The sequence below is a fragment of the Theobroma umbraticum genome, unplaced genomic scaffold, assembly GCF_002168275.2.
Source record: "Theobroma umbraticum cultivar Fairchild unplaced genomic scaffold, ASM216827v3 scaffold_130.0, whole genome shotgun sequence".
Lineage (NCBI taxonomy): Eukaryota > Viridiplantae > Streptophyta > Magnoliopsida > Malvales > Malvaceae > Theobroma > Theobroma umbraticum.
The window spans coordinates 3730829-3758485 of NW_018397264.1; the positions used below are offsets into that span (position 1 = coordinate 3730829).

The 27657-nt window shown below is 31.0% G+C and overlaps 1 protein-coding gene across 4 annotated transcripts; it reads right to left on the reverse strand.

Moving 5' to 3' along the window:
* Nucleotides 1-19590: 19590 nt before the first annotated feature.
* Nucleotides 19591-26628, reverse strand: LOC110422310 (PB1 domain-containing protein tyrosine kinase). Of its 4 annotated transcripts, none has more exons than XM_021436174.1 (10): nt 26384-26628; nt 23389-26145; nt 22965-23264; nt 22791-22877; nt 21354-21506; nt 20976-21139; nt 20741-20888; nt 20419-20541; nt 20215-20302; nt 19591-20029 (listed from the first exon to the last, which is right to left on the reverse strand). In XM_021436174.1, exons 2-10 carry the CDS (start codon nt 25588-25590, stop codon nt 19845-19847), a joined length of 3450 nt encoding a protein of 1149 aa, XP_021291849.1. In that variant the 5' UTR covers nt 25591-26145; nt 26384-26628; the 3' UTR covers nt 19591-19844. The 4 variants fall into 4 exon arrangements, 3 of the variants coding, with proteins under 3 accessions (XP_021291849.1, XP_021291848.1, XP_021291850.1); XM_021436173.1 differs by having other exon boundaries at nt 22965-23297; XM_021436175.1 differs by lacking the exon at nt 26384-26628 and having other exon boundaries at nt 22965-23297; nt 23389-25130; nt 25211-25324.
* Between the last annotated feature and the right edge of the window lie 1029 nt (nt 26629-27657).

Sequence of the window (27657 nt, forward strand, 5' to 3'; positions counted from 1 at the left end):
TCTATATTATGTTCGATATCTCAGCATTCACCTCTATATATTAATTAGATTTAGAAAAATTATAGAGTTAATGGACCGCCATGACATACAATTATTATCTTAGATATGTATTCAAAAAATTCTAATGATTAAAAGATTTATTTTGATAATAAAATTCTGAGGAATGATCATGGCAAGGTAAGCCCGATGTATCCTGAGTCATGTCCCTTCAGCCTTCGTAGACTTTGTTGGATTGAATATTCCATTTCCGGTGGCATACAACTTGTCTATTCTAAACTGGAAAGAGTACGTCCTCGGTCCTGGTATCCTACATCTGAATTGCCTCTAAAATCTAAAATCCTCCAATATTTGCTTTGGTGGGTTAGCAACATAGCAAAGCTAATTCTACCAAAAACTGATTGTGACACAAATATTGGGTCACGATGAGAAGAAATCTCTAAACCCTTTAATTGGTTAATGCAGGTTCCGAGTCAGCTGAGTATGTATATGATGCTTAACGCAAACACTACGTCACTGCAAACCTCAACCTGATAAAGTGGCGCATTGGATGAATGGTTTCCCACCTACGACATATGCAGAAATAGAAATAACTTTTAAGTCCGACTGGGTCGACTTCTTTTAACAACAAAATACTTTTGAATTTGTAAATAATTATTACATCCATTACTATAATTCGTGAGTGATCGGTACATTAGAATCTTGCTTTTGCACATATACTAATATCGTAGCTAGTAATATTGTGACACAATTATACATGGTTCATTTCCTTTTCAGTTTGGATTCACGGGGGATTTCAATCTGGGACGTACAATTTCCTACTCTCTAAACCTTGGGTAAATCATAATGAAAATTTCTTTCTTACCAAAAGCTCACAACTAGATGGTTCTTTTATGTAATTATAACTTTAGTTTAATTATCTAATAAAAAAGTTTAATCATATTATAGGACAAAAAGGGGAAGGGTAAGGGGACAATTTGAGAATGGTGGTGACACTTCTGTCACCATTTTGGCTACGGCTTAATGGTTGACAAATAGATTGGACAAATTTTAGAGGGTTGACTAATGGCATTGGTGCATTATTTTTTTTATTTCTTTTATTTTTATAAGCATTAGACCTTTGCTTTGCACTTGCAACTGTGACAACCAATGACGACCACCAAATTGACAAGTATCAGACTCTAGACCCTGGAAAATTTTGGTCCTGACTGTCCTGAGTTATTGGGGAGGAATGCTTCCTTAACGCAAAGGTGCACCAAAAATATGTGCTTAATTGCTTAATTATTATTATTATTATTGATAGCTACGTTCGATATCGATCAAGTTGCGAGTCACATGGCTGGCTTGTTGCTGATCCACATCAACTTGACATGTGCGTTCCAATTGATTCTATGCATCGAAACCTTGCGGATTTCAAATGAAAGTAAAGTGATTGGTTTGCTCATCAATTTGAACAAGCTCTAAGTGCACGGTAAGATACTGTATGGGGTTTGAATAAAGATTTTAAGTTTGAATATTAGTGGTTTGCTCATTGATCAATTATTTTGGTAAAAGGAGGTCAATCCCATTCTTGTATAATGACAAATTAATATCATGGATACATCCACACACTCAAATGTAAAAGTATCATCATTGAATTTTGGGAGACAAGATAGGATAAAAGCATGATAAGCACAGATAGAAATTGAGTTTTTATGTAGCCTATGTTATTGTAATGGGTAGACACAAAATAGTTGGACACCGAGGATGGGATTAACATTTGCCTACTTTGTTTCAAGCAATTTCGTTTTTGGGTTTTCTCATTCGCTAGAGAGTACAAGTTGATGATTTCAAAAGAACAGACAAGTGGGTGGATTGATGGGAAATGGCGGCGGATGCTGTGACAAATCAATAAGATTTGCCAGCATTGCTTGTTTTTTTTTTTTTGGCTAAGTCAACGAATTTCCACTAATTCCTAGCAAAGAGGTCCAAATATCCCTATTTCCGCACATGATTCCACCTTGAAAAGTTTTGCTGTGTTTTGACATGGAAACTATGTTTGGTGAATTTGATTAGATACCCAATTGTTACTTTATATAATGTATATCAATCAAATCAAGCTCATCCAGCTAATTCCTTAGGCCACTTGTTTATTCCAAATTTATTCTAAACGAACCAAAAAAATGTTAATGATTCCTTTTTATCGATGTTTATCAATGTTTGTTGTTATTTTCAAGTTGTGAAGGCATTTTTGCATTCTCACTTGTCCTGAAATCGATTTCTTAAGGGGAAAAATGGGGAAAGATTAATTAAACAAGTAACCATTTTGGTCACCCAGATGAGGTGGGAGGCACTTCTCTTTCGGTGCGTTGATACTGGATTGGATGTAGCATTTTGAAATGATAAGTGCAAGGACTAAAATTAGTTGATCAATCAATGCCATGGACAATTCTCTAGTTTGTTTTTTGAGTAAATCACCTCCACATCTTTGCCATTTAACCATAATTCAACAGGTCCCAAAATTTGGGAAATACTATTGCAAAAATATCCTACCCTTACAGCATTCTGTCAGGATTGGTGTTATCATGTGCAACTCACGTGATGCCAAAATTACCCCTAGCTTTCTTCTTTCTCTTGAACTATGGGGTTGCCATCACCAAAGGAAACAAGCCCCTTTTCAAAATTTTTTTTGGGTTGAATTTCTATCTCTCATGCTTTCTCCTTCTCTTGCTTCATGAACTCTTAATTCCCTAGTTTTTTTTTGGGAATTTGGCCTAGAATTAGGCTTCTCTATCTAGTTCGAAAGGCTCAAAACCGTTACAATGATCTAAGTAATTTCCATAGCTTGCTTTTTGAGTAAGGAGTAGTCTCCTCTATCATGGGTTTGTGACACTGTTAAAACTTTTATGTGAGTGTAGTGTATTATGCATAATTCATAGTTTTCTATACCAAGTGTTCAGAATTGATACTTACGTTTGAAGTTGAATAAAATAACATCATAAAAACTTCAATAGTTTACTACATAAATGGCAATTTCTGTCATTCAAATATTCCAGATATTAGAACAGCTAGAAGATTGTCATGCAAGATGTGCTTGAATAGATTATTAGATAATAAGAATAGTAAATTAAGTTAACTAGCGGAAAGTTACACAATAGTTTATCCTTATTACACTAATGTAACAATTACAAGTGGATTGGGGGAGTATTTCCTAATAAAGAATTGGGAACAACATTATTTAAATGACAAAATAAAGACCAAACTTTTCAAGAGAATTTTCAAAGTGAAGGAAACATAAGAGGAGAAACAGAAAGAAACAACAATTGGGAGCTCAAATATTTAACCATTACCTTCTTTTAAGATAAGCTGCTGATTGGCAGAACTAGGAAACTAAAAGAATTAAATAAAATAAAATCTGCTTTATCTCAGTGCAAGCAAACATAAAAGACTTATTCCACCTCTTAAATTCAGTTAATCAATCTTATTTTGGTTAGAAGATTTTAATAAATAATACTCACAAATAAATTTATACTAAAATTTATTTTATCACTTTTACTCACAAAACTTTTCAAAGTATTAAGGTGAATAAGTTTTCTTTCTCGGTGAAAAAATGGTGCTAGTTTTTTATACAAAGCCCTTGTTGTATTGGCTCTTTGTATCCATAGAGGAGACGGATTGTACCTTGGTCTGGGTTGACCTTGGTATCCCTCATGGCGGGTCGACCTTAATGTTGTATCTCTCATTGGAGCCTTACATCAATATAAATTTAGATTTGTTCTAATATCACTTGTTATGAGTTCATATTTTCAATCCAAAATATATTCTTATTAAGTGGAAGAAGATGTTTATTTATAAACTCAAGATTTAGAATTTGATTCTTGGCCTCAAAATGAACACAACCGTTAAGCAGGTTCTTTAAAGAATAGGAAGACATCTTTTGTGCAAATCTATCTTGTTGTTTTTAATCATGCTAACTAAGTGAAAAATTGTAAAGAAAGGTATAATATTTATAGTACTTATGTTTTTATATGTAAATTTGGTAAATAAGTTGTTGAGTTTCTCAAATCAAAGCAATATATATTGTATTTTACAAGATTTGTGTAATTAAAATTATAACTGATCACATCTTGTCAATAATATATAACATTTAACTATTTGTCAATTCTTGATTGGTATTTAATTGTTTCCTCTAATAGTCACAAAAAAATTTTATATTTTGATAAAGTTTATTGCTTTTATTCACCTACTACATTTAAAGATTATAATAAATATGTATTAGAGTGAATAGGTTATTTAATTATTTCCTCTAGTAGTCACAAATAAATTTTATATTAGGATAAACTTTATTGCTTTTACTCACCTACTGCCTTTAAAGATTTTGATAAATAATTATTAAAGTAAATATGTTGTATTTCTGAGTGAAAAATTTGGTGAAAGTTATTTATACAACTTAGTGGACGCTGTTATCACTCATAAAGGGTTGACCTCGACTTGATATCTCTCATTAAAGTCATACATTATTAAAAATTTGAGTATACTTTAATACCACTTATCAAGGTTTACATTTTTAACTCAAAATAAATGCTTGTTAGATTGAAGAAGGTAATTATTTATAAACTCAAGATTTAAGAACTTGATTCTTCATCTTGATATAGACACGACAATTAGATAGATTCTTTAAAGAAGAGAAAGACATATTTTGTACAAATTTATTTTTTTGTTTAACATTATACTAGCTAAAATTGAAAAATTGTATCGAAAGGTATGATATTTATAATACTCATTCTTTTTTATACATAAATTTGGTAAATAAAGTTTTCAGTTTTTCTAATCAAAGCAATAGATATTATATTTTGCAAGATTCATGTAATTAAAATTATAATTGATCTCCTTCTATCAATACTATATAAAATTTAACTATTGTGTCAATTCTTTGTTGGCATTCAATTGTTTTCTCTAATAATGACAAATAAATTTTATACTAATATAAACTTTATCGCTTTTATTTACCTATTGAATTTAAAGATTTTAAGAAATAAGTATTAAAATGAATAAGTTATTCAATTGTTTCCTCTAATAGTCATAAATAAATTTTATATTAAGATAAATTTTATCACTTTTGTTCACCTACTGCCTTTCAAGATTTTAATAAGTAAGTATTAAAGTGAATAGATTTTATTTCTAAGTGAAAAATATGGTGAAAGTTCTTTACACTATTTGATCGACCTTGGTGTTTCTCATGGGTTATTGACTTCAACCTGGTATCCCTTATGAGGGCCTCACAGCAGTGAAAATTTAGGTCTGCTATAATGATACTAGTCAAGGGCTTACATTTTCAACCTAAAATATATGTTTGCTAGGTGGCAAAATGTGCTTATTTATAAACCGAAGATTCAGAACCTAATTTTTTATCTTGATATGGACACAACCCTTAGGCAGGTTCTTTAAGAAAGAGGAAGAAATTTTTTATGCAAGTCTATCTCTTTGTTCATCATTATGCTAGCTAAGATTTGAAAATTGTATAGAATGGTATGATATTTATAGTATTTATTGTTTTTTACATATAACTTTAGTAAATTAGTTATTAAGTTTTTCAGATCAAAGCTCTATATATTTTACTTTACAAGTATCGTGTAATTAAAATTATAATTGATCACCTTTTATCAATACTATATAAAGTTTAATTATTGTGTCAATTCTTCGTTTGGCATTCAATTTTTTCCTCTAATAGTGACAAATAAATTTTATACTAATCTAAACTTTATCGTTTTTATTCACCAACCATCTTTAAAGATTTTAATATATAATTATTCAAATGAATAGATTATTCAATTGTTTTCTCTTGTAATCATAAATAAATTTTATACTAAGATAAATTTTATTGTTTTTATTTACTTATCAGCTTCAAAGATTTTAATAAATAAGTATTAAAGTAAATAGGCTTTATTTCTAAGTGAAAAATATGGTAAAAGTTCTTTACACTACTTGGTCGACCCAAGTGTCTCCCATGGGGGTTTAACTCGACTTGGTATCTCTCATTAGGGCCTTATATTAGTGAAGATTTAGGTTTGCTCTAATACCACATGTTATGGGCTCACGTTTCAACTTAAAATATATGTCCGGTAGGTAGAAGAAAGTGCTTATTTATAAACCTAAGAGTCAGAACCTGATTTTTAACCTTGATATCGACATGACCATTAGTTAGGTTCTTTAAGTAAGAGGAAGATATCTTTTGTACGAATCTATCTTGTGTTTATCATTATTTTAGTTAAGATTGAAAAATAGTATAGAAAGGTATGCTATTTATAGTTCTCATTCTTTTTTTATACATAACTTTGGTAAATAAGTTATTAAGTTTCTTAAATTAAAGCAATATATATTGTATTTTACAAGATTCATGTCGTTAAAATTATAACTAATCACCTTCTATCAATATTATATAAAATTTAACTATTGTGTTAATTTTTCATTGGTGCTCAATTGTTTCATCTAATTGTGATAAATAAATTTTATACTAAGATAAATTTTATTGCTTTAATTCACCTACCACCTTTAAAGATTTTAAAAAATTACTATTAAAATGAATAAGTTTCCTCAAATAGTTACAAAAAAATTTTATAGTAAGATAAATTTTATCGCTTTTATTCCCCTACAACCTTTAAAGATTTTAATAAATAAGTATTAAAATGAATAGGTTTTATTTTTGAGTGAAAAATATGGTGAAAATTCTTTATAGTACTTAGTTGGCCCTAGTATCTCTCATGGGGTTGACCTTGACTTCGTATCTCTCACAAGGACCTCACATCAGTGAAGATTTAGGTTTTCTCTGATATTACATGTTATGGTCCACATTTTCAATCTAAATTACATACTTGTTAGGTGGAAGAATGTGCTTATTTGTAAACCTAAGATTTAGAACTTAATTCTTAACCTTGATATAGATATAACCATTAGTCAGGTTCTACAAATCTATCTTGTTGTTTATCATTACGCTAACTAAGATTGAAAAATTGTATAAAAAAGGTATGATATTTATATTACTCATTCTTGTCTATACATAGCTTTGGTAAATAAGTTATTAACTTTCTCAAATAAAAGCAATATTTATTGCGTTTTACAAGATTCGTGTAATTAAAATTATAATTATTCACCTTCTATGAATACTGTATAAAATTTAACTATTGTGTTAATTCTTCATTGGCATTCAATTGTTTTATCTAATAGTGATAAATAATATTTACAGTAAGATAAATTTTATTACTTTTATTCACCTATTGTCTTTAAAGATTTTAAGAAATAAGTATTAAAATTAATAAATTATTCAATCATTTCCTTCAATAATCACAAATAAATTGTATCCTAAGATAAATTTTATTGCTTTTATTCACCTACAACCTTTAAAGATATTAATAAATAATTATTAAACTGAATAGGTTTTATTTTTGAGTGAAAAATATAGTAAAAGTTTTTAATAGTACTTGATCGACCTTGGTGTCTCTTATGAGGTTGGATCCTGACTTGGTATCTCTCATGAGGGTCTCACATTAATAAAGATTTGAGTTTGTTTTGATATCATTGTTAGGGGCTCACATTTTCAATCAAAAATACATTCCTATTAGGTGGAAGAAGATGATTATTTATATTTACAAGATTCAAAAATTGATTCTTAACCTTGATATGGGCATGACTATTAGGTAGGTTCATTAAGGAAGAGGAAGACATCTTTCGTTCAAATCAATCTCGTTGTTTATCATTATGTTAATTTAGACTGAAAAATTATATAGATAGGTATGATATTTATAGTACTCATTCATTATTATACATAAATTTGGTAAATAAGTTGTTGAATTTTTCAAATAAAATCAATATATATTGTATTTTACAAGATTCGTGTAATTAAAATTATAATTTATTACATTCTACCAATATTATATAAAATTTAACTATTGTGTCATTTCATAATTGGCATTCAATTGTTTCCTTTAATAGTCACAAATAAATTTTTTAATAAGATAAATTTTTAGTTTTATTCACCTGTCGCCTTTAAAAAATTTTAATAAATAAGTACTAAAGTGAATAGGTTTTATTTCTATGTGAAAAATATGGTGAAAGTTTTTAATACAACTTGGTTGAACTTGGTATCTCTTATGGAAGTTGACCTCGACTTGGTATCTCACATTAACATCGTACATTAGTGAAGATTTGGTTTTACTCTGATGCCACTTGTTAGGGGCTTACATTTTAACCCAAAATACATGCTTGTTAGGTAGAAGAAGATGCTTATTTATAAACTCAAGATTGAGAACCAGATTCTGGACCTTGATATGGACACGACCATTAGCCAAGTTCTTTAAAAAAGAGGAAAATATCTTTTGTTTAAATCTATCTCTTTGTTCATTACTATGTTAGCTAAGGTTGAGAAACTGTATTGAAAGGTATGATGTTTTTTTTTATATTTTTCTTTCTATTTATATTATTATTAATTTTATTTTTTTATTTTTTTTCATTTCTATTCTATTCATTCATATGTTATAAGTTTCTAGTTTTCTTCTCTAAATTTCTACAAACAATCAACCATGTTCTTTTTTTTTATTATGTGTGTTCTATCTTCTACTTGCCATGTTCCTTTTTTTTTCTATTATGTGAATTTTATTTTCCATCATTTTAGTCTTTAAAAATTAAAAACTTATTATGTAATTATCAAATATAAGTTGTAGTGTTGTACTGTTGATTGTTGCTTAAAATTTTTTATCACTTTTTTTTATTAATCCTGATTATATAAGAAAAAATTATGTTAAGTATATATTTTTTAAGTGCTTTACATTTTATATTTAGTTGAAAGAAAATTATCTTTGAGTATATAAGAGGAAATTATCTTGAGTATTAAGTCTTTGAATAATCTTGATTATATAAGAGGAAATTATTAATTAAGTATATCATATTTAACTATTTATATTTTTTACATTATAGTTTTATATTTAGTGTTTCAAGTTTAAATAGAAATAAAATAAAAATATTAGATGTTGACTGTATTAATTTTTTTTTAGGTTTGATTAAAGAATATGTAAATTGAAAATAATTAATAAATTCTTTAAAAGAAAATATATAAATTATCCAAATGATTCTGTTTCCCTTGAGCTAATAAGCCTTAACATGGTTGAGCACAACTTTTCTAAGGGATTATTGTATGTATTTCTTTTATTGTTCTTTTTGATTTATTTGTTATATAAAGTTATTGTCTATTATAAATATTTTGATTGTTAGTTAAGTTCAACATATTAATGTTAAAAAATTTTAGCTCCGATTCTTTTTTGTACTTTGATCCTCCCCAATAAAAACTAGCTCGTTTAGCCCCAATGTATGGAATTTACTTGTTTAATAAGGAATCGGTCACTAGGCTCAAGAATTACTGGGCATTAAAGAGAGGGAAAAAATTTTGGGTTTTAAATCCGACCATATCAATTATATTAGAAAATAAAAACAGAAACCGAACCTACCCAAATTGACCAAGTTCGATGATTCAACTTGCCATATAAGGAAAACTTTAGCTTCATGTCAAAAATCAAGGTTGAGAGAATATAATTTTGCCCAATGTATATTAGTATCTCTCTGCGTTGAATCACTTATGCTAGCTAGTATTTGTAGCATGGTCATGCGCATTATAAGTAAATATTTATTTTTAATATATTTTTAAATACTAAATTTGCATATATGATTTCTAATATTGACAATATATAAAATCTAGAATATAAATTATTGAAATTTTTTACAAGAGATTGCACAAGAAATTGATTTGCCTACTTCTTGGGTTAGCCTAATAATGTTTATTGTTTAATCGCTTACTTTCTCCATCATCTGGAATCATCAACACACAAATGCTTTTGCTCTTTCTAGAGGAAAAAGATTGAGTGATTCTCTCTCATTGTATCGTTTTGTACTTCGTCTTAAAAGGCTTTCACATTTAATTGATCATGAGGTGAGATAAGGTAATTGGAGACCACTTTATTTGACAAAAAGGGGCTCGATTTTATCTCATATTTGTTTTGTGGACAATCTTATGCTATTTGGAGTTGTAACAACAAATCATGTGAAGACTATGATGCGGGATCTTAATACTTTTTGTTTGGCATATGGGTAAAAAGTCAGTTTTACAAAATCAAGAATGTTAATGTCTTCCAATATTGGTCCTTTACATGCAAAGTTACAAAGTGATGTTGCCAAAATCCCATTGACAAAGGACTTTAGTAACTACCTTAGCACTCTAATGATTCATGGGAGAATTACTCTGGATACATATTCTAAATTGATTAACAAAATAAAAATTAGATTAGTGAAATGGCATAATAAGCATTTGTCCATGGTGGGTTGCATCTCACTTGTGTAGTTTGTTACAAGTACTATGGTGTCATACTTGATGCAAACTTCCTTCCTATTTGACAATGTGGTCAAGGAGATAGAGGCTTTATTTGGGTCGTGTGAGTGGGATTTGGAAGAGCCATATTTTGAGTTGGAAGAAAATTTGTCTTACTAAAAAACTAGGAGGATTACAGATTCGAGAAGCTAGAAAAATGAATTTAGTTTTGCTTGCGAAATTGGAATGAAATGTGTTAAAAAACAAAGACTCCTTATGTGTAGGTCTTTTGAAGAAAAAAAAAATACTAAAAACATATTGATTCATGGCCGCATGTGCAAAAACTACTAAATCTCATGTGGAGAAGCATTCTGAAGAGCAGAGAGGTTTTATCAAAGGGAATAGAAGTGAACATAAATAATGGACATAGTGCTAAATTTTAGATACATGGATCAACTATGGCAGCAGAATACAAGCCATCGTGTTATAGTAACAGGGCCAACAGATTATCGCTTTCGATGTCAATTCACTATAATGACATGCGGTACTCAGTAATTAACTCCATGAGTTTTTTAATGCAAAAGATCCATCATAGTGATAACTGCAAAGCATATGATTTATATTGTTGCTTACTAAGTGTGAATAGTAGTTTTATACTCAATTATTGACTAAGTTGAAAGAGTGGTGGCGTGTATTTCGGTTTACAAAGATGATGTTTAAGGGTCAAAAGTTGGCTAGAATATGTTGAGCTATGTTTAGCGCCTTTAATATAGATTGTTCATTTTACCACGTTTAGTACTGCGGACTATGGTTCCATGGTTAAATTATTTTTTCAATGTCGATCCCCTTATATGTTTTGGTATCAGAGCTAACTTTATCTTTAATTAGGACTACAGTAATTGTATTTTTTTAATAAAATAGTGTAAGAATGAGTGAGAATTTGAATTTGATATCTTTTTTTGATCTTTTTATAGATAAATTGCAATTGTGGATAACAGCTATATTATATATATATACACAATATTGGGTGTGCATAGGAATGTGTATATAGCTAGTATATAAATTATTTATCTTTTAAATATATAATAGTAATATGTTATATAAAGGTAACTTATTTCTAGAACAAGATAAGTATAAATTCAAATGATGAGTGCTCAATCAACCGAGAAATTGAATTGCAGTTCCAAGCTATTAAGCTTTATATTATATAATATTAACTATTTGAAATCTACTATGAACTAATCATAGTGAGATTTTAGCAGTCTACACAATCTAAATTTAAATATATTTATTTAAACCTAGTAATTAATTTTCATAGCACTGAAAATGTAATTAAAACAAGGATTTTAACAGTCTACACAATCCAAATTCAAATATATTTATTTAAACCTAGTAATTAATTTCCACAACACTGGAAATGTGATTAAAACTAGGCAATAGGAAACATGTGCCCTTTAAATATCTAAACTTCTTTAAGCCGAATGCACTCTATAACCTCCGACTTGATGGATCATGCAATCAACTTCCTCCATATCCTCCATCTTGACCTATACGAAAAAAAAATCAAATTATAATTAAAGTGTGAGTACTTATTTAATAACTAATTATATAATTAAAGTATTAAGATTTCACAAACAAGTTATAATTTTTTTTTGGAAAATCATGACTTCATTGTTTTACAAAAGCATACACAAATGCTTGAAATAGTCTCCTATACAAGACAAACAAGAGACATAAATCATGAATCAACTTATACCAATATCCACAACACCTTGTACACATAAGAAGAGTCGCACAACAAGATATACACAACAGCTCACAAAAAGAAAAAGCACTTATTATCATCCATCTAGGGATCAATAATAGACATAAATCACTATAAACAAGTTATAAGTTATGAAAAAAATGAGACCTGTTCAGGCGTTTCATCTTCATTCAGGCGACGACCGTCAAATAAGAAAGCGACGGTATTTGGCTCAAATGAAAATTTGGAGCAATGAGCATTCATCAGCTTGCGCAGTGGGGTGGTGCGCTTCATCTGGTAATATGCTTCTTCTCCATCCTGCATATCAGAATCAACCATGAAAATATATATCAAGTAATTTCAATGCTTTTGTTATAAAATATGAACAAAAAAAATAAAAAATATTTTTTAAATAAAAAAAAATTGAGTACTTGAATGATATAGAAATGGTGTAAATACTTAGATCTACTTACAATTAATCATAGTTTGTGTAAAAAAAAAAGATTTAATGTTATAAACTAAAAATTTAATTTGTCAAATATGTGTGACACCAAAAATAAGATATTTACAGAAGACTTTGCATTAGCTTGACAATTTTTTTAGAACAAAAATAAAAGTAGAAACGAAAAAGAGGGATTAAAAGAGAGTTAGAACCTGATTCTTGATCGTGATACGGACACGAGCAGTAGGCTGATACTTTGTGGAAGAGGAAGACATCTTTTTGGCAAATTTGTTTTTCTCTTATCACTATGCTAGCTAAGATTGAAAAATTGTATAGAAAGGTATGATATTTATAGCACTCATTTTCTTTATTAATACATAAATTTCTCGATTTCTCAAGTCAAAGCAAGATATTTTGTATTTTACAAGGGTTTTTTATTCAAAATATACAAATGAAAAGCCATAATGATTCAAATTGATTATTTGCTGTCAGTGTAATATAAATTTTAACTATTATGGTAATCTTCGCTGGCATTCAATTATTTCTTTTATAAATGCATATAAATCTTGTATTGAGATAACCTTTTATGTCTTTTGTTCACCTGTCGCCTTTAAATGGCATTCAATTGTTCTTTCTCATAACATGAGTCAATTTTTCGTTGGCATTCAATTGTTTCCAATTATAGACACAAATAAACCTTGCACTTACTATAAGCTTTTTCATTTTTATTCACCTACCACTAAATAAGTATTAAAGTGAAATGTCTCAATCCTTCATTGATATTCAATTGTTTTTATTGGAATGACCCTCAGCCAATTGGATTAGTTAAGGCTTGGATCCAATCATAAAATCATATCATTCATACTGAATGATTAAAGATTTTCTTTCATCAATAAGACAATGATTACAAGTTTATTAGATGAAGTCTATGAGATTAATATGCCTTGTAAGGGAATTGTAAAATGTTACAATTATGAGATTTGTATGCATCAAAATATAATCTCTAAATGTTTCTAGTCGATGTATCATTGAGACTGGACATTAATCATGCTTAGAGTCTAGTACATTTTATCTTCCTTACTTGAGAATTAAGCAACTGATCTTATAGATTGAAGTATAGAGATACTTGGAATTAGAATGTGGAACTTGTTTGGGAAGAAGTTCACTGAATATGAGCTGTCACAAGAAGTGCATTTGGTATCTTACTTTATTGTTTATGCAATATTTCTAATGTGTCAGTTGTGTAAGTACTTCTTAGACTTTGATTTCATCCCTATGGATCTTACCAAGGATATCAAAATAGGATATTGTTGGGTATAGCATGAAGTATGTAAAGGTAAATGGGTGGTCAAAATAAGAATTATCACCTCAAATGATTTAAGGGATATATCCTAATTATGCTTGGTTGATATTAACTTATTGAAGTCCTTGGCTAAGGTGACTTAGAGATTATAAAGAGAGTTTCATAGGTCTTTGTAAAGTTAATGATCAAATTGCATGAATGAATATGGAGATCAATGAGAGTAAACACTATACCATACTTTTATTGTCTTTGGAATATATGATGAAAGAATGAATTACACCAAAAGGCTGATCACTAAAAGGTTGAGTCAAACCATCTTGACACTTCTAATATTTGAGTGGTCATGATGGATTGCTAGGTCTCACTCTTAGTCTATAAACTTTAGATAGTTAATTTGTTTAATGATAAATTTAAAGTAATTTAATTTTATCTAATTTTAAGTTTAACTTAAGAATTATATCTTAAGTTCATTACCAATATGTTAGAAGCCTAATGGGTTACACATATAAAATGAATATTGAAAATAAAATAGGAGAAAGTGATTAAGTTAGACTTAATCAAATTAAAAGTTATAAGCTTATTAAGGACTTAATTAAATAGTTTAATTAAGTTATTGGATTAATTGGCAATTACATAAAAGTTGTGTAATCGACCTAATTAGGATTAAATTAATCCAAGATATAAATACCTTGCTATAGCCTTCTAACAAGCCTGCACACTTGAAAAACACTCTTGCTCTAGTCGCCCTTATGAAGAGAAAATTGTTTTCTTTCCCTTAGTGTTGAGTGTGTTTGGCCTTAAGGCTATTTTGTATGGGATTGAAGTTTATGAAACTCATCTTTGCTAGCACATAGACATGGAATAGTACTTTCAATCCTTAGAGAAGGATTTTCTGATTTATTAGTAAGGATCACTATTAGAGGCTACGCAATTATTTCTTGGACAGCTTTGGTATGCAACAATTGGGTTGAAGTGGTTGAGTCTTTCAAGGCTATTTTGGTGATTTAACAAAAGATTCATCAACCTTTGTTGTTTAAGTAATATGATCTGATCATATGGCTTTATTTTACATTTTGATTTAGTGTTCAATATGGCATGAATGAGATCCTAGAAGAGAGAGGTGCATTTTATTTGTTTATTTTCTTCCACTGCAATTTTGTTTGTATTTGACCAACCCTCACCCAACATTTTCCTCTTACAAACACAAATAAACCTTGCACTTATAATAAGCTTTGTCCCTTTTATTCATCTACCGCCAAATAAGTATTAGAGTGAAAGGTCTCATGGTTTTTTCCCGTTATTCGAAAGATTAAGGTCTAAGCTTCGAAGCTTCCCTCCCTTTTTGTACCTCTTTATATGTATTAAAACAATTAATAAAAAAGTTAATGAATCATTTGTATTTTAAAAGACCATTGGTATGTTACTTTTTAAGATAACGGAAGATTCCATGTGGGACAAATAATTCAAACATACAAAAATCTAATTAGAATTTTGTTAATCTTGCAAAGTTAGATTTCATGTTTGAGAGGTTCATTAACATGTAACATTTATACAAAACAATCTCATTTTCATATCTTCTCAGCCATACCATATAGTCAAGTAGATTCCCATAAAGTGAACCCTCCACACCCAAATTTTAGTGTAAACTAAACATGTTAGCTTTATAATTGATCCTTGTTTTAACATGACAAAAGCTAATGATAAAAACATGAGTTTATAAGTGCATTAAGACTTTACAAATCTCATAAGCATCTATTTGAAAAATAGGCCAAGTGTTAAAAGCTCAAATGTGTTGAAAATAGGCTTAACCTAACCTAAAGTATTGAGACCTCGTATAAGGGTATTGAGATTATGAGTTTTGAGTGCCTCATGAAATAGCCTAAGAAAAAAGGTGTATCAAGACATCTCTAGTAAGTATCAAGACTCTGTTCATTAAAAGACCAAATTCCAGAGAACAGGTATTAAAGTATTGAGATCTAGACATCATGTATCAAGACATCTCCTCAAAAAAGCAGAATTCCAGATAGCAAGTGCCAGTGTATCGAGACACAAGCTTTATGTTATCGAGACTTGGCTTTTAATCTCAGTTTTCATATAAGAAGTCTAAAAGTATCTAGACTTGAACTTCATCATATCAAGACTTCACCTTCAAATATCAGGTTTTAGAGAGGAAGTGTTAAAGTATTGAGACACACCAAGAAAATATCGAGACCTTATCTTTAGAGCCTAAGATTCTAGAGGTCAAGTACTTAAACATCAAGACCAACTTGTTAAGTATCGAGACATCATCTCTAGACATGCTTTTCTAGAGAACAAGCTAATATATATTAAGACTAGGCCATAGAAGTATCAAGACATGGTTTAGTCTAGAAACTTCCAAGGAAGAACAAGTATTGAGACTTCAGTTGAGATTGGCAATTAAACTATAGAGACTCAGATCACGTGTATTGTACCTCATATCAGACAAGTCAAAAAAAGATACACTTAACAGCCATAATTTCAAAATCAAACTCTTAAACGGCTATGAACAGGGTCTCACATATAAAAGGAAGGCTAGAGCATGTTTTTAAGCAAAGAGAACACCTAGAGAAGATATTCTAAGCAAAAGGGAAGTTTCCAAGAGAAAATTCCTTCACCTTCACTTTTCATATCAAGTGTTCATCATCCTTGCTTCTTTGAGCTTGAAGTTCTACTACTCCTTTGATAAGCCTTTATTCTCTTTTTGTATTCATTGATTTATTCAGCCTACTTAGAGGCATTTTTGAGCTTAAACTTCACATTCTTTTTAATTTTTTTAAAGATCATATTTTCCCTATAAAGGTAGAGTGTTGAGAGTGGTTATACCTTAACTTTTGAAAAGATAGTGTTGATAGGTTAGACCTTAACTTGTGTAAAAGGTAGAGAGGTTGTGCTCGCTCCTTGAAAATGCATTGTAAAGGTTGTGCTTACTTCTTTAAAAAGGCATTGTTGCAAAGGTGATACTAGAACTTTAAAAAAGTTTTTTTTTTTATAATGAATTACAAATTCCTTGGTGAACCACATGGAATTATAGCCAAAACTTAGGAAGATATGTGCATTTTACCTTTATATAAAGTATTTACTTTAAACATATAATAGTAGTATATTTTTTGAACGATAATGAATCTCAAATGGTAATGAAAAGGTCATGCCTTAAAACACAGTTCTCAATGCTATAGCATAGAGTGGAAGTAAGTGTTTCACCATGGATGACTTAAGAATTTTTTTTTTTATCTAATGTTTTAGTAAATTTGTAAGAAGTGAAAAGCAAAATTTGCAAATTTCTAGGAAAAAAGTATAAATCCAAAAGATGTGGACTCAATTACTGCAAATATTGAATTGAAATTCCAAACTATTTAGTTTTTTATTATAAAATATTAACTGTTTAAATTCTACTATGAACTAATCATAGTGAAACTTTAACAGTCTACACAATCCAAATTCAAATAATGATTTAAACTTAACAATTAATTTCCATAACACTGGAAATATAATTACATTAGATAGTAGGTACAATGTAATATCTAAACTTCTTTATGCAAAATCCCTTAACCTTCTATTTGATAGATCATGCATTCAATTTTCTCGACATCTTCCATCCCCACCTATATAGAAAAAAAAAATTATAATCAAAATGTGAGCACTTATTTAATAACTAATTATTTGGCCAAGGATGAAGATTTCACAAGCAAGATATAAATTACAAAAGAAATGATACTTGTTCGGGCGTTTCATCTTCATGAAGACAACGACTACCAAACAAGAAAGAGGCAGTAATATGGAGCAATGAGCCTTCATCAGCTTGCCCAGTGGGCTAGTACGCTTCATACTGTAACATGCTTTTTCTCCATCCTGCATATCAAAATCCACCATGAAAATATATTAAGTAATTTCAGTGCTTTTGCAACAAGGGCAAAATTAATCATGACAATATTTTTGGAACATCAAAAGCAAAAGTAGAAAAGAAAGAGATGGATTAAGAGATAGAGTCATCAGAACCTGATTCTTGACTGTGATACAGACACGATCATTAGGCAAGTACTCTGAGCGAAGGGAAGACATGTTTTATGCGAATCATTTTTCTCTTATCAAAATTATATAAACAGGTGTGATATTTATAAGAGTGTATTCAAAATTATACAAATGAAGAATTAAAATGATTCAAACCGATCCTTTCCTATAAATACTAAATAAATTTTAATTATTATGTCAATGTTTTGTTGGCATTCAACCGTTTCCTATTATAGACACAAATAAATTTTGCCCCTCGATACATTTTATCTCTTTCGTTCACCTAACGCAATTTGCTGGCATTCGTTGGCATTCAATTATTCACAAGATTTCACTGAGCAAGTATTAGAAAGAATCATTTAGTAGTTTTTACCCTTTCTCCAAAAGATTAACATCTAAGGTTCAAGCTCTCTTCTCCTCCCAAACCTCTTTATGTGTATTAAAAAAAATTTATGCAAAAGTTAAATTTAGGAAGACATAATACTCAAAAAAAGCCTCTAAACTATTTTTAAAAAATTAAATAAGTCTTTATTGTTTTATTATGTTTAATCAAGCTCTTATATTTTTATTTTGAATCAAATAAATTCTCATGAGTAATGAGTGCTTAATTACTATTGGTCAAAATATCACTTATCATTTGTATCCACATGACACAAAAATCATGTTGATATGGAGGATGAAAAATGTCACATGATTATATTATTATATCACGTTTATATGTCATATTATCATCAATTATGATATATCAACATTCCACATCATTATTAATTACAATATGTTAGCATGACATGTCAGCGTCACACGACATAAAATGATAAATGACATTTTAAATAAGTCAATCATTAGTCATAAAGATTTATTTGATTCAAAATAAAAGTAAAAAAAAACTTATTTAATTCAAAAAAAATATAAAAAAAGATTGAAAGGAATAAAAGTATAAGAGTTTAGTTGAATACAATAAAAATATAAGAGATTTATTAATTGTCATAAAAATATAATGACTTACTTGAATTTTCTTGAATAGTCTGAAAAAGCTTTTTTAGATATTATATCATTTAGTAATTAATGAAAGAAGAAAAAGAAAGAAAGTAGGGTAATAATGTGAGAAAGAGATAAACTGAGTGATATAAAAAAAAATTTAGAAGATTTAAATTCCTTTACAAAATTTCAAGTTAGTTAAAATATCGATAATTAACGGACTAATAATTTTATAACAATTTGATTTTAAATTAAAAGAGTTATAATAAAAGTAATCATATACAAAAAAACCATCATAATATTAACTCAAGACTCATTATTGAAACCATTTTTTTTTCACTCGTCTGTGTTGTAATTAATGATCTCTTCTTTTAAAAGATCATACATTTGTTACTATTTGTACCAAAAGGGGAGATCCATTTGGAACAAATAATTTAAATATACTTAAATTTGATCAAAATTTCGTTAATCTTGCAATTTATCAATAATTGTGATCAATGTGCTAAAGATATGAAAACCTAATGGAACACCAAAAGGAGAAAGGTACAAGAAAGCCATTTTGGAAGAAAGTAGTTTCTGACAAGCCATGAATTCTTCTTTTCCTTCTGTTCGAACCTTAAAATAATCAAACTTAGATCCAAAGCTACTAGGATAGAACTTTATTCAAACCATATTTCTGTCGTATATCTGAAAAAAAGCCCATGGAAACAGTCGTTTATAGAACTAAAGGTCCATCCTATTCCAGTTTAGATTTTGGTTGGCTAGAATTGGAAACAAGAAGAATTATACAATATGCTTGTAAGAGTTTAGTTTCTGAATGCAGTCCCTAAGTTATAAAAAAAATTCACAAACTAGGTTGACATAAAATGGTCAGAGTGAATTTGTCAGTTTTTATATGTACATCCAATTCAGAGAGGTTAAATCTCTGCATCAGTGGGGCTGTATGGGAGTTACTTAAACCATGAATCTACACTTTTTCAATATATATGTATATGTGATTTACAGGGGGGGATTTTTGGTTTCATCTAATTGCAGTACGCCGTTTTGGCTGCAATGCCGCTGACATAACACGCAGCCTGTTTGTTATCTCTGTAAATGATGGCCTGGCTGCAGGGTCAAATGACCAACATTCTTCCATTAACTTTCTCCATTCAGGATCACAACGTTCTGGTATAGGAGGCCTGAGGGTATTATTTACAATTCCACCTTCAAGCAGAGTTCAGACAAAATTATTTGTCAATGCTAGAAAGATATAATGTAATGAGTAAAACAAGGTTGGACAATAGCCAATAAACACTTTCAGACATGAAAGTTTTTCTTCTCTAACAGAATTGAATGTGAGTCAGTAAATAAGATAATGACATACTGAGGACTAGTTTTCAAAAGCATACCAATTATTGCACCACAATGCATGCTAGCATATGGCTCTTCCCCAGTTAGAATCTCCCATAATGCAATACCAAATGAGAAAACATCAACCTGCAAAGGGAAAGAAACAAGCAGATAATGGTCTTATTTCCTTCTGTGACGAAGTCATTCCCCTATCATGTATGTGTAGTGCAAGTAAGGTGCACTATCCTATATATAATCCTAACCTTTTCCGAAACCCGGCTACTGCTGCCGTTCAATAACTCCGGTGCCATCCATGGCAGAGTTCCACGCACCCCACCAGATACAAGAGTATTGCGCTTGATTCTTGACAACCCAAAATCTCCAACCTGCAAAGCAGGTATATTTTCAAGGTGAGCTCTACTTTGCTCAAATGGTAGACTAGTTATATGTGATTTTTATCTGACAACTTTCAGATATAATAATTAGTAATTACAAAACAACACATCTATCCACAAGCTAACATGTATGCTAGATCAACCATTTAACAAATATGTTCAACAGAATATGATTCCTACTACTAATAACCTTGCATATGGGTCGTTGAGGATCCCTCAAGTTGACAAGCAAATTGTCGCACTTCAAATCAAAATGGACAATATTTTTAAAATGTAAATATTCCATGCCAAAAGCTGCATCCAGTGCAACTACAAGCTTTCTACGACGATCAAGTGCCCTGCAGGAAAACTTTTAACGTTCATAAATCTATTTATGTCAAAGGAAGAAAAGGAAATGAAAATGTATGGACTATGGACTAACTCACCTATCTTTCTTTAGAAGGGCATTCCTTAATGATCCATTCACCATGTATTCAGTAACAGTTGCCATAGTTCCTCCAGGTCCATCAGTGACAACCCCATAAAAAGCCACTACATTTGGATGATGAATTTTTGATAGAATTCGTGCTTCTCTCCAAAATTCATTAGTCTGTACAAATTTCCAATTAGAAATGTTCAAAACTGTAGAAACCTTGCCCTCAAGTAATTAAAAGATGTTCCGATCCATTTTAGTCCCCTTTCTTTAGACTGTGGACAGTTCTAAATATTAGAAAATACAATTAAAATTTACAACAGCTTTAATTACAAGACTATAACCAATTGAAAAAGAATTCAGATATGGTACTAATTAATAAAAGACCCACCAACCGCTCTTGCTCTGATGACCTGCCCGAAAAACAACTTTCTTTGATTCTCTTAATAGCAACATCTGTTCCCCTCCATTTTCCATAAAAAACGGTTCCAAATGTACCTGATCCTAACTCGTGAAGTTCTTCAATATCAGCATCCTTTATGATCTGTATATCAGTATTTAGAGCAGTCAGTTAAACAAAGGCTGAAGTACTTCTTTTTCCTTTTAAATATGAAAGAGAAAATAAAAAAGAGTGAGCAAAGGGCAGCCAATTTGAGATTGACAATTTAACTAGTAATTTTTGACATGTCTGAAGTATTCTCATTCCAACTGCCAGTCCTTTAGTCAATCTAAAAAAAATTAGGAAATCTAATAAGTGCAGAAACTTTGAATGGCAACAATGGGGCTTTTAGCTTAAGAGGGGCATGCAAGATTTTGTTCTGTGTCAAGTATGTGTGTACCTGCACTTGCATAAACTTTAACGAATTAAACTTGTATAATCATGTAACAAGGATAATCATGATGGTTGAATAATAAAAAGAAAGAAGCTGGTAGCACTAGGTGGGATCTTGCACAGGTTGGACCCAATATGGATCCCTTCCTATCCCATGTGAGTGAATGAACTGGTCAAAGACACTTTTGGTTTATGGAGGGGACAGACCCCTTTAGCTGGAGGGGTCAATGTCGGTGAATGGGATCCAAATACTAGCATGCTGATCTCCTTGAAGGAAAGTACTGACTGCCTAGACCAGGGCTATGGTTACTTTCCTAGTGAAACCTTCATTTTTGTGAAGTAGCACTAGAGCTCACATGCCAAGAAGCTTCCCCTATGTTAGAGAATGATCCCATGAGGTTGTCAATTATGTTTTTGCTTGTTCTTTCATTGCTTATGACTTAACCATTTATTGAAAAGGAATGCAATAATTCCGAAAATGCTCAATACAGGACATGCATAATTTTGCAAAGAGCAAAAAAGGAGCATACGGAATAAAGGAAAAGAAAAACAAAAAGAAAGGATAAGTAAAGTATAGAACAAAAAAGTTCCTTTCAATATAAAAGGTTAGCTGTTGTGGAAGTTTCAAGTGAATTTCATTTCTTAAAAGCTGATAGCCTCAACAATGTTGTCAGCAATCAGTTTATTTATAATTTTATTGAAATAATTGTATTAAACAAGCTGCTCTCCTCAGATTCTTTTGCAAGATGAGATTCAGACACAAGATTGCATATGCTGAAAAAGGGAAATAGAACATGTAAATAGTGGCGCACATACACAAATATGGATACTAACAGAACATGTTAAACCCCAAAATTAGTGAACATTCTCCTTTGGCCAAACAGGGTGAAGAGCGAAGTTGGGGATTCGATCCCATTACATGCATGAATGTTTTGCATTAAGAAAAAAAGCAAAGGAACTAAGTTATGCATGAACCATTAAGAAAGTAGTACAGACCTGTAAACCATGGATTCCAGATTCAATTTCAACCATTTTTGCATCATTCATATATTCATCTGCACTTTTTCCACCACTTTTCATATCCTATAAGAATAATGAGGTGGTAGCTGAAATTTAATGCAAAATTCATCATCATGTATTTGAAACCATCCAGATGGGGGAAAATGCTACCTCATAATCAGATTCTATTTCTTCCTTTGTTTCTCTAGTAGATTGAATTTCATCACTGGTCATATCTTGAATATGTGGCACAACAGCTGAAGACGAGGGGATGTCAAGTGGTGCATCACTGGTAACATCCTCGATAATAAAAGCTGATTCAATCACCATGCCATGATAAGGATTATCAGAAGGCTGTGATTGGACACTGGTAACATCTTCATATTTTGACCTTTGGTAAAAGTATCTGCTGCTGCTAACCTCTACTGACTTGTGGTCAGGATTGGCAGCTCCTTCACCATGGAGAAATGCCTGTGTACTTGAAGCATTGTCTGAAGTCAAATTCTGAGAGACACATTCAGAAACAGGAGGATCATTCTTATGAAAGTTCAATATCATAGTGGAATAATTTCCCAGTGAGTGGAGCTACACTTACAGAGCCTGACATTGTGGGTTCTTGGTCAGCCAATTTGTGAGATGTAGCAGGTTGTAGATTAGGAGATCCAAGTGCAATAGATTGACTGCTCACCACATCAATCATAGTATGTTGCTCATCCCTGGTGGCACTTTGGTGTCTGATATGAGATTCAGGTATGGCTATGTGTAATTTGTAACCATGAAGATGTTCCCTGGTATCTGCAGAATTTGGGACAATGATAACTGGTAAAGAAAACAATGAGTCTCCAGAGCCAACTAAGTCTTTTGCAGGAGGAGAAGCACTAAGCAAGTTGTTCAAGTTAGGCAAACTCTTATCTGTGATGGAGCCATTGTGTGATGTAACTTCAGCATTTCTTTCAATCTTCCTTTCTTCATTGGAAGACTCATTACACCAGCCAATCCACTTTGACTTCTCTTGACTAAGCTCCAAATTTTCGTTGCTGTCTGCTCTCCTGAAAGTGGTCTGAATCTCATGTTTGGCCACTTGGCACTTTCCATCAGCTCTCTCTTGCCGTTGCATAAGCCACTCTTGAGAGCTAGTTGACATTGCTAGTGAGGGTGATTTTTCTCTTCCACTATTATAGGGAACCTGTTGCATAACTTCTTTCAAGAAGGAACTGTACCTCTCATCCTGTCCCTGTAACTGTGAGTCAGAAAGTGTCCTCTCCTTAAGCATAGGTCTGTCAGGGCTCACAGTATTTTGACTATGCAGTGGATAAGGAATAAAATCTCCACTGGGGCTTCGATTGTGAAAATGCTTTTCACGGGATTTGTTACTCAGAATATTTTCTAAAAGATGTTGGTTATGATGATGGCGGTTCATCAATGGAAGAGGTACATGAGGACGATTATCATGATAGCTAGTGGCATCCATATAATAGGATTTACTACATGGATGTGTTTCCACAATAAAACGATTAATGCCTTCAGTGCTATGATCAAAACATGATGTATCCACAAAAAACTGCAAATGGGAATTCTTAAGATCTCCTTGCTGAACTTGACCTGGAGAAAGAGGAGGGGAATGGTTAAATGATCTGCTTGGTATCTGAAGATTGGATAAAAGTTGAGCAGCTGGATGTGAGAACATCCCCACAATATTAGGGGAACTTGTAGTATAATCCTTATTCTCGAAAGCATGAGCAGATGTAGTAGAGTCTCTATGAAAACTTGGACTATAATCTGAAGCATTTCCCAACTGGGCTGTTTGGCTTGCTAAACTCTGCCCATTAGAGTTCTGACTTACATCCAGCATTCCATTAACAGCAAAAACATACTGATAATCAGTGTCATTCTGCCGTGGAGTCCTTCCTTCAAAAGAACTTGGACTCTCGGGTTCACCTAAAGACACAAGAAATAAGCGCAGTCTCTGAGAATGCCCATTTCTTTCCAGTTCCTGATATTCCTCTATCATATGATGAAGATCCTCATCAGTACAAACAGATATTAAAGAATCAAGATCCTCATCAGGGAGCTGGTACTTGATAGTATGAGGTTGGCTGCAAATTGCAGCCGTCTTTGCTGCAAGTTCCTCCCAAGTGAGGCTTTTCCGAATGGATATTATCCGTGTCTCTCCACCAACATATCTAAGCTTCCCATCACTTGGCCTTGGTAATATTCTGCCCCCAAAGCTGCAAAGAAATTTCATTTTACTGGTGAAAGCACCTTCTGTAACTCCTGGGCTATTAGGTTGGTGTGATTGAGGGGACTCCACTACATATAGCTGAGGTAAGGTTGGCCCTGGAGTAACTTGATCAAAGTAACTTACATCAGAAAACTGACCCAATTTTTGTCCATTAGCACCATATTGCCAGTCATACCTGCTAAAGAGATCAGGATAAGCCTTGTTATCTACTTCCGTTGGGCATACTGTTCCTGAAACAAAATCTGGAACATCTGAATTATATTCAGAGTCCTTCCTCCTTAATCCAGGAATGCATTTAAGATCTTTGCAAACCTGCTGACAGTTCTGATTGTAATTAAAAGCTGCTAGCCTAGATTGGAGATGATCTACATCTGTTGTCAGTGCTATTCTTCTTAGAGCACCAGGATGCCTTAAAAACTCTGTAGAAAATTCCTCACCGGTCTGTACACAAATATTACTTACATTCCTATCTGTAGCAGCTCCGTCATTTGACACGATAATTGCTTTATCATGATATGACCTTGGGCTTGAAGTAACAGGAGTATTGCTTGCCATGATGTCAACCAAACCTACTTTTTATGGCTGCCATGAACATTTGCTGACATATCGAGTCTATATTTACTTAGTTTCCCAAGATCCAATGGTAGTTGTGCAATTGTTTCTCAAACTTAAAAGGATAAACCACGTTTCCTTTTCTTATTTACAAACTTAACCCACAATATCTCCCATAGACTCAACCACTTACAAATTCACACCAAGAATTGAAAGTACTGAATTCCAGATTCTACACAAGTCTGCGACTCCATCATATCAAATGCTTATTCTCTAAAAACCATCTTTGATTTGCATCAAGAACAGAAAAAGCAGTAGATGCTACACAAATTTCTTCAGAAAGTAACGTGCATAATCTCCCAAACTTTTCCAAGTCCAAAGCTAGCAAAATGTTCATTCAACTCCAAGACAATATAGGCAAACAAAAGGTCTTCAATAATGAGTCACAAGGGAAAATGTCCTCACAAATTCATCTCTTTACATAAAGCAAATTCCTCCTTGGTTTCGACATTGAATACGTCATAACTACACTAAGAAATGAAGCTGGGACACATATAACTGTGGAAGAAACACAACAGAATCAATGGAAAAAACACAAGGGTTAAATTCATCAAATTATAGGTGACTACATCCGAAATGACAGAAATCAAACATTGCACATGAAAAGGGTACCCGAAACAACCAAGATTGAAAGTAGTAATCTGTTTGATTTCCTCCATAGAGTAATATGTAAAAAGATGGATAACTAAACAAAATTGCAGACTAGAAAAAAGAACAAAAGGTGGAAAAAGGTTACCTCTTTGTTTGATGAAACATCGTGATCTAGACATGGATTTGAGCATTGAAAGATGGTGCATTAATTTGGGGAAATGAGAAGAAGCCAAAAGAGGAAAAATGGAGATTGATTTTGGGTTTTTGCTTTGAGAGAAAGAGAGAGACCGTTGCACAAGGGCCGGAGACTATGAGTTCAAACGGGCGGACATTTGCTTAAAATAACGCGGGGCCTAACTGCAAACAACTAACTCATGAAGCTCTCTTTCTTTTCTCCGCGCAATATTTGTCAGAGGTCTTCAAAGCAATGTATTCAATTAGAGCAGCCTTTGATTACAAAAAGAAGACCTTCTTTTGCACAAATCAATTAAATGAAACAGTTTTGCTAAGTACTGCAAATATTTTTAAATATAATTATAACTTTAAATTAAATTAACATTTAAATTTTTTGGTGACACCACTCAAATCTTTTGATAACAATATTTAATTTTCATTTTTTTCTTAAATTAATGTACAATGATGGGAGGGCGAATATTGAAGAAAACAATTCCAATCAAACATTTAACTGCAAATTTTTTTTAAAAAAAAACAATTATAGATTCCATTTGATCGTTATTATTGTTATTTATTCTTTTTAGAGTAAATTGTAAAAATTATAATTATTTGCATATAATAAAAATAAAGATTTGGTGAAATCTTGGCCATTTATTTCTTTGCTTTCACCATTTCTGTCACCATATTTCTATGTAATTTTGTTGCATTTGGTTTGGGTGTTTGGGATCAATGATCACTTAACCTTTTATGGCTTAGTTATCATTTCTGAAATTGATTTTTTCTTTATTCTTTTCATCTTTGTGTATTCAATTTATAAACTCCAACAAAAATAAATTCAGTTTGCTAAAAGTTCATTTGTTTTGACATAAAATATTTTTTAAAACATATTTTCAGTATTCATACTTATTTGGAAGTTAAAAAATTTATTTCAAATATAAAATATTTTATGCGTCAATGGAAAAAACAATCATTGACCACTGAAAAGCCTCTAGGGAACGTAAAACATTTTCCAGAAAAAAAAAACTCTTATAAGTCTAGGAATATATATTTAATGAATATTAATATTTAACTTAAAATATTAAAAAATTAAAAATATATTAATATTTAATTTAAAATATTAATATTTAAATTATTCAATAATATTAAAATTAAAAAATATTTTTTAATGAAACCCTTCAATGCAATTAAATTTTTTATTTATAAATTGAATAAAATTTACTAATAATTATAGTAAAAAATATTTTA

Excerpts from the sequence above, each read along its gene's own strand:
- LOC110422310 (XM_021436173.1), bottom strand. The coding sequence starts at position 25,590 with ATGGCAAGCAATACTCCTGTTACTTCAAGCCCAAGGTCATATCATGAT. Across the intron at positions 22,878-22,964 it reads AAATAGAATCTGATTATGAG|GATATGAAAAGTGGTGGAAA; the intron begins GTAGCATTTTCC and ends TTATTCTTATAG. Across the intron at positions 20,303-20,418 it reads GTAGCCGGGTTTCGGAAAAG|GTTGATGTTTTCTCATTTGG; the intron begins GTTAGGATTATA and ends TTCCCTTTGCAG.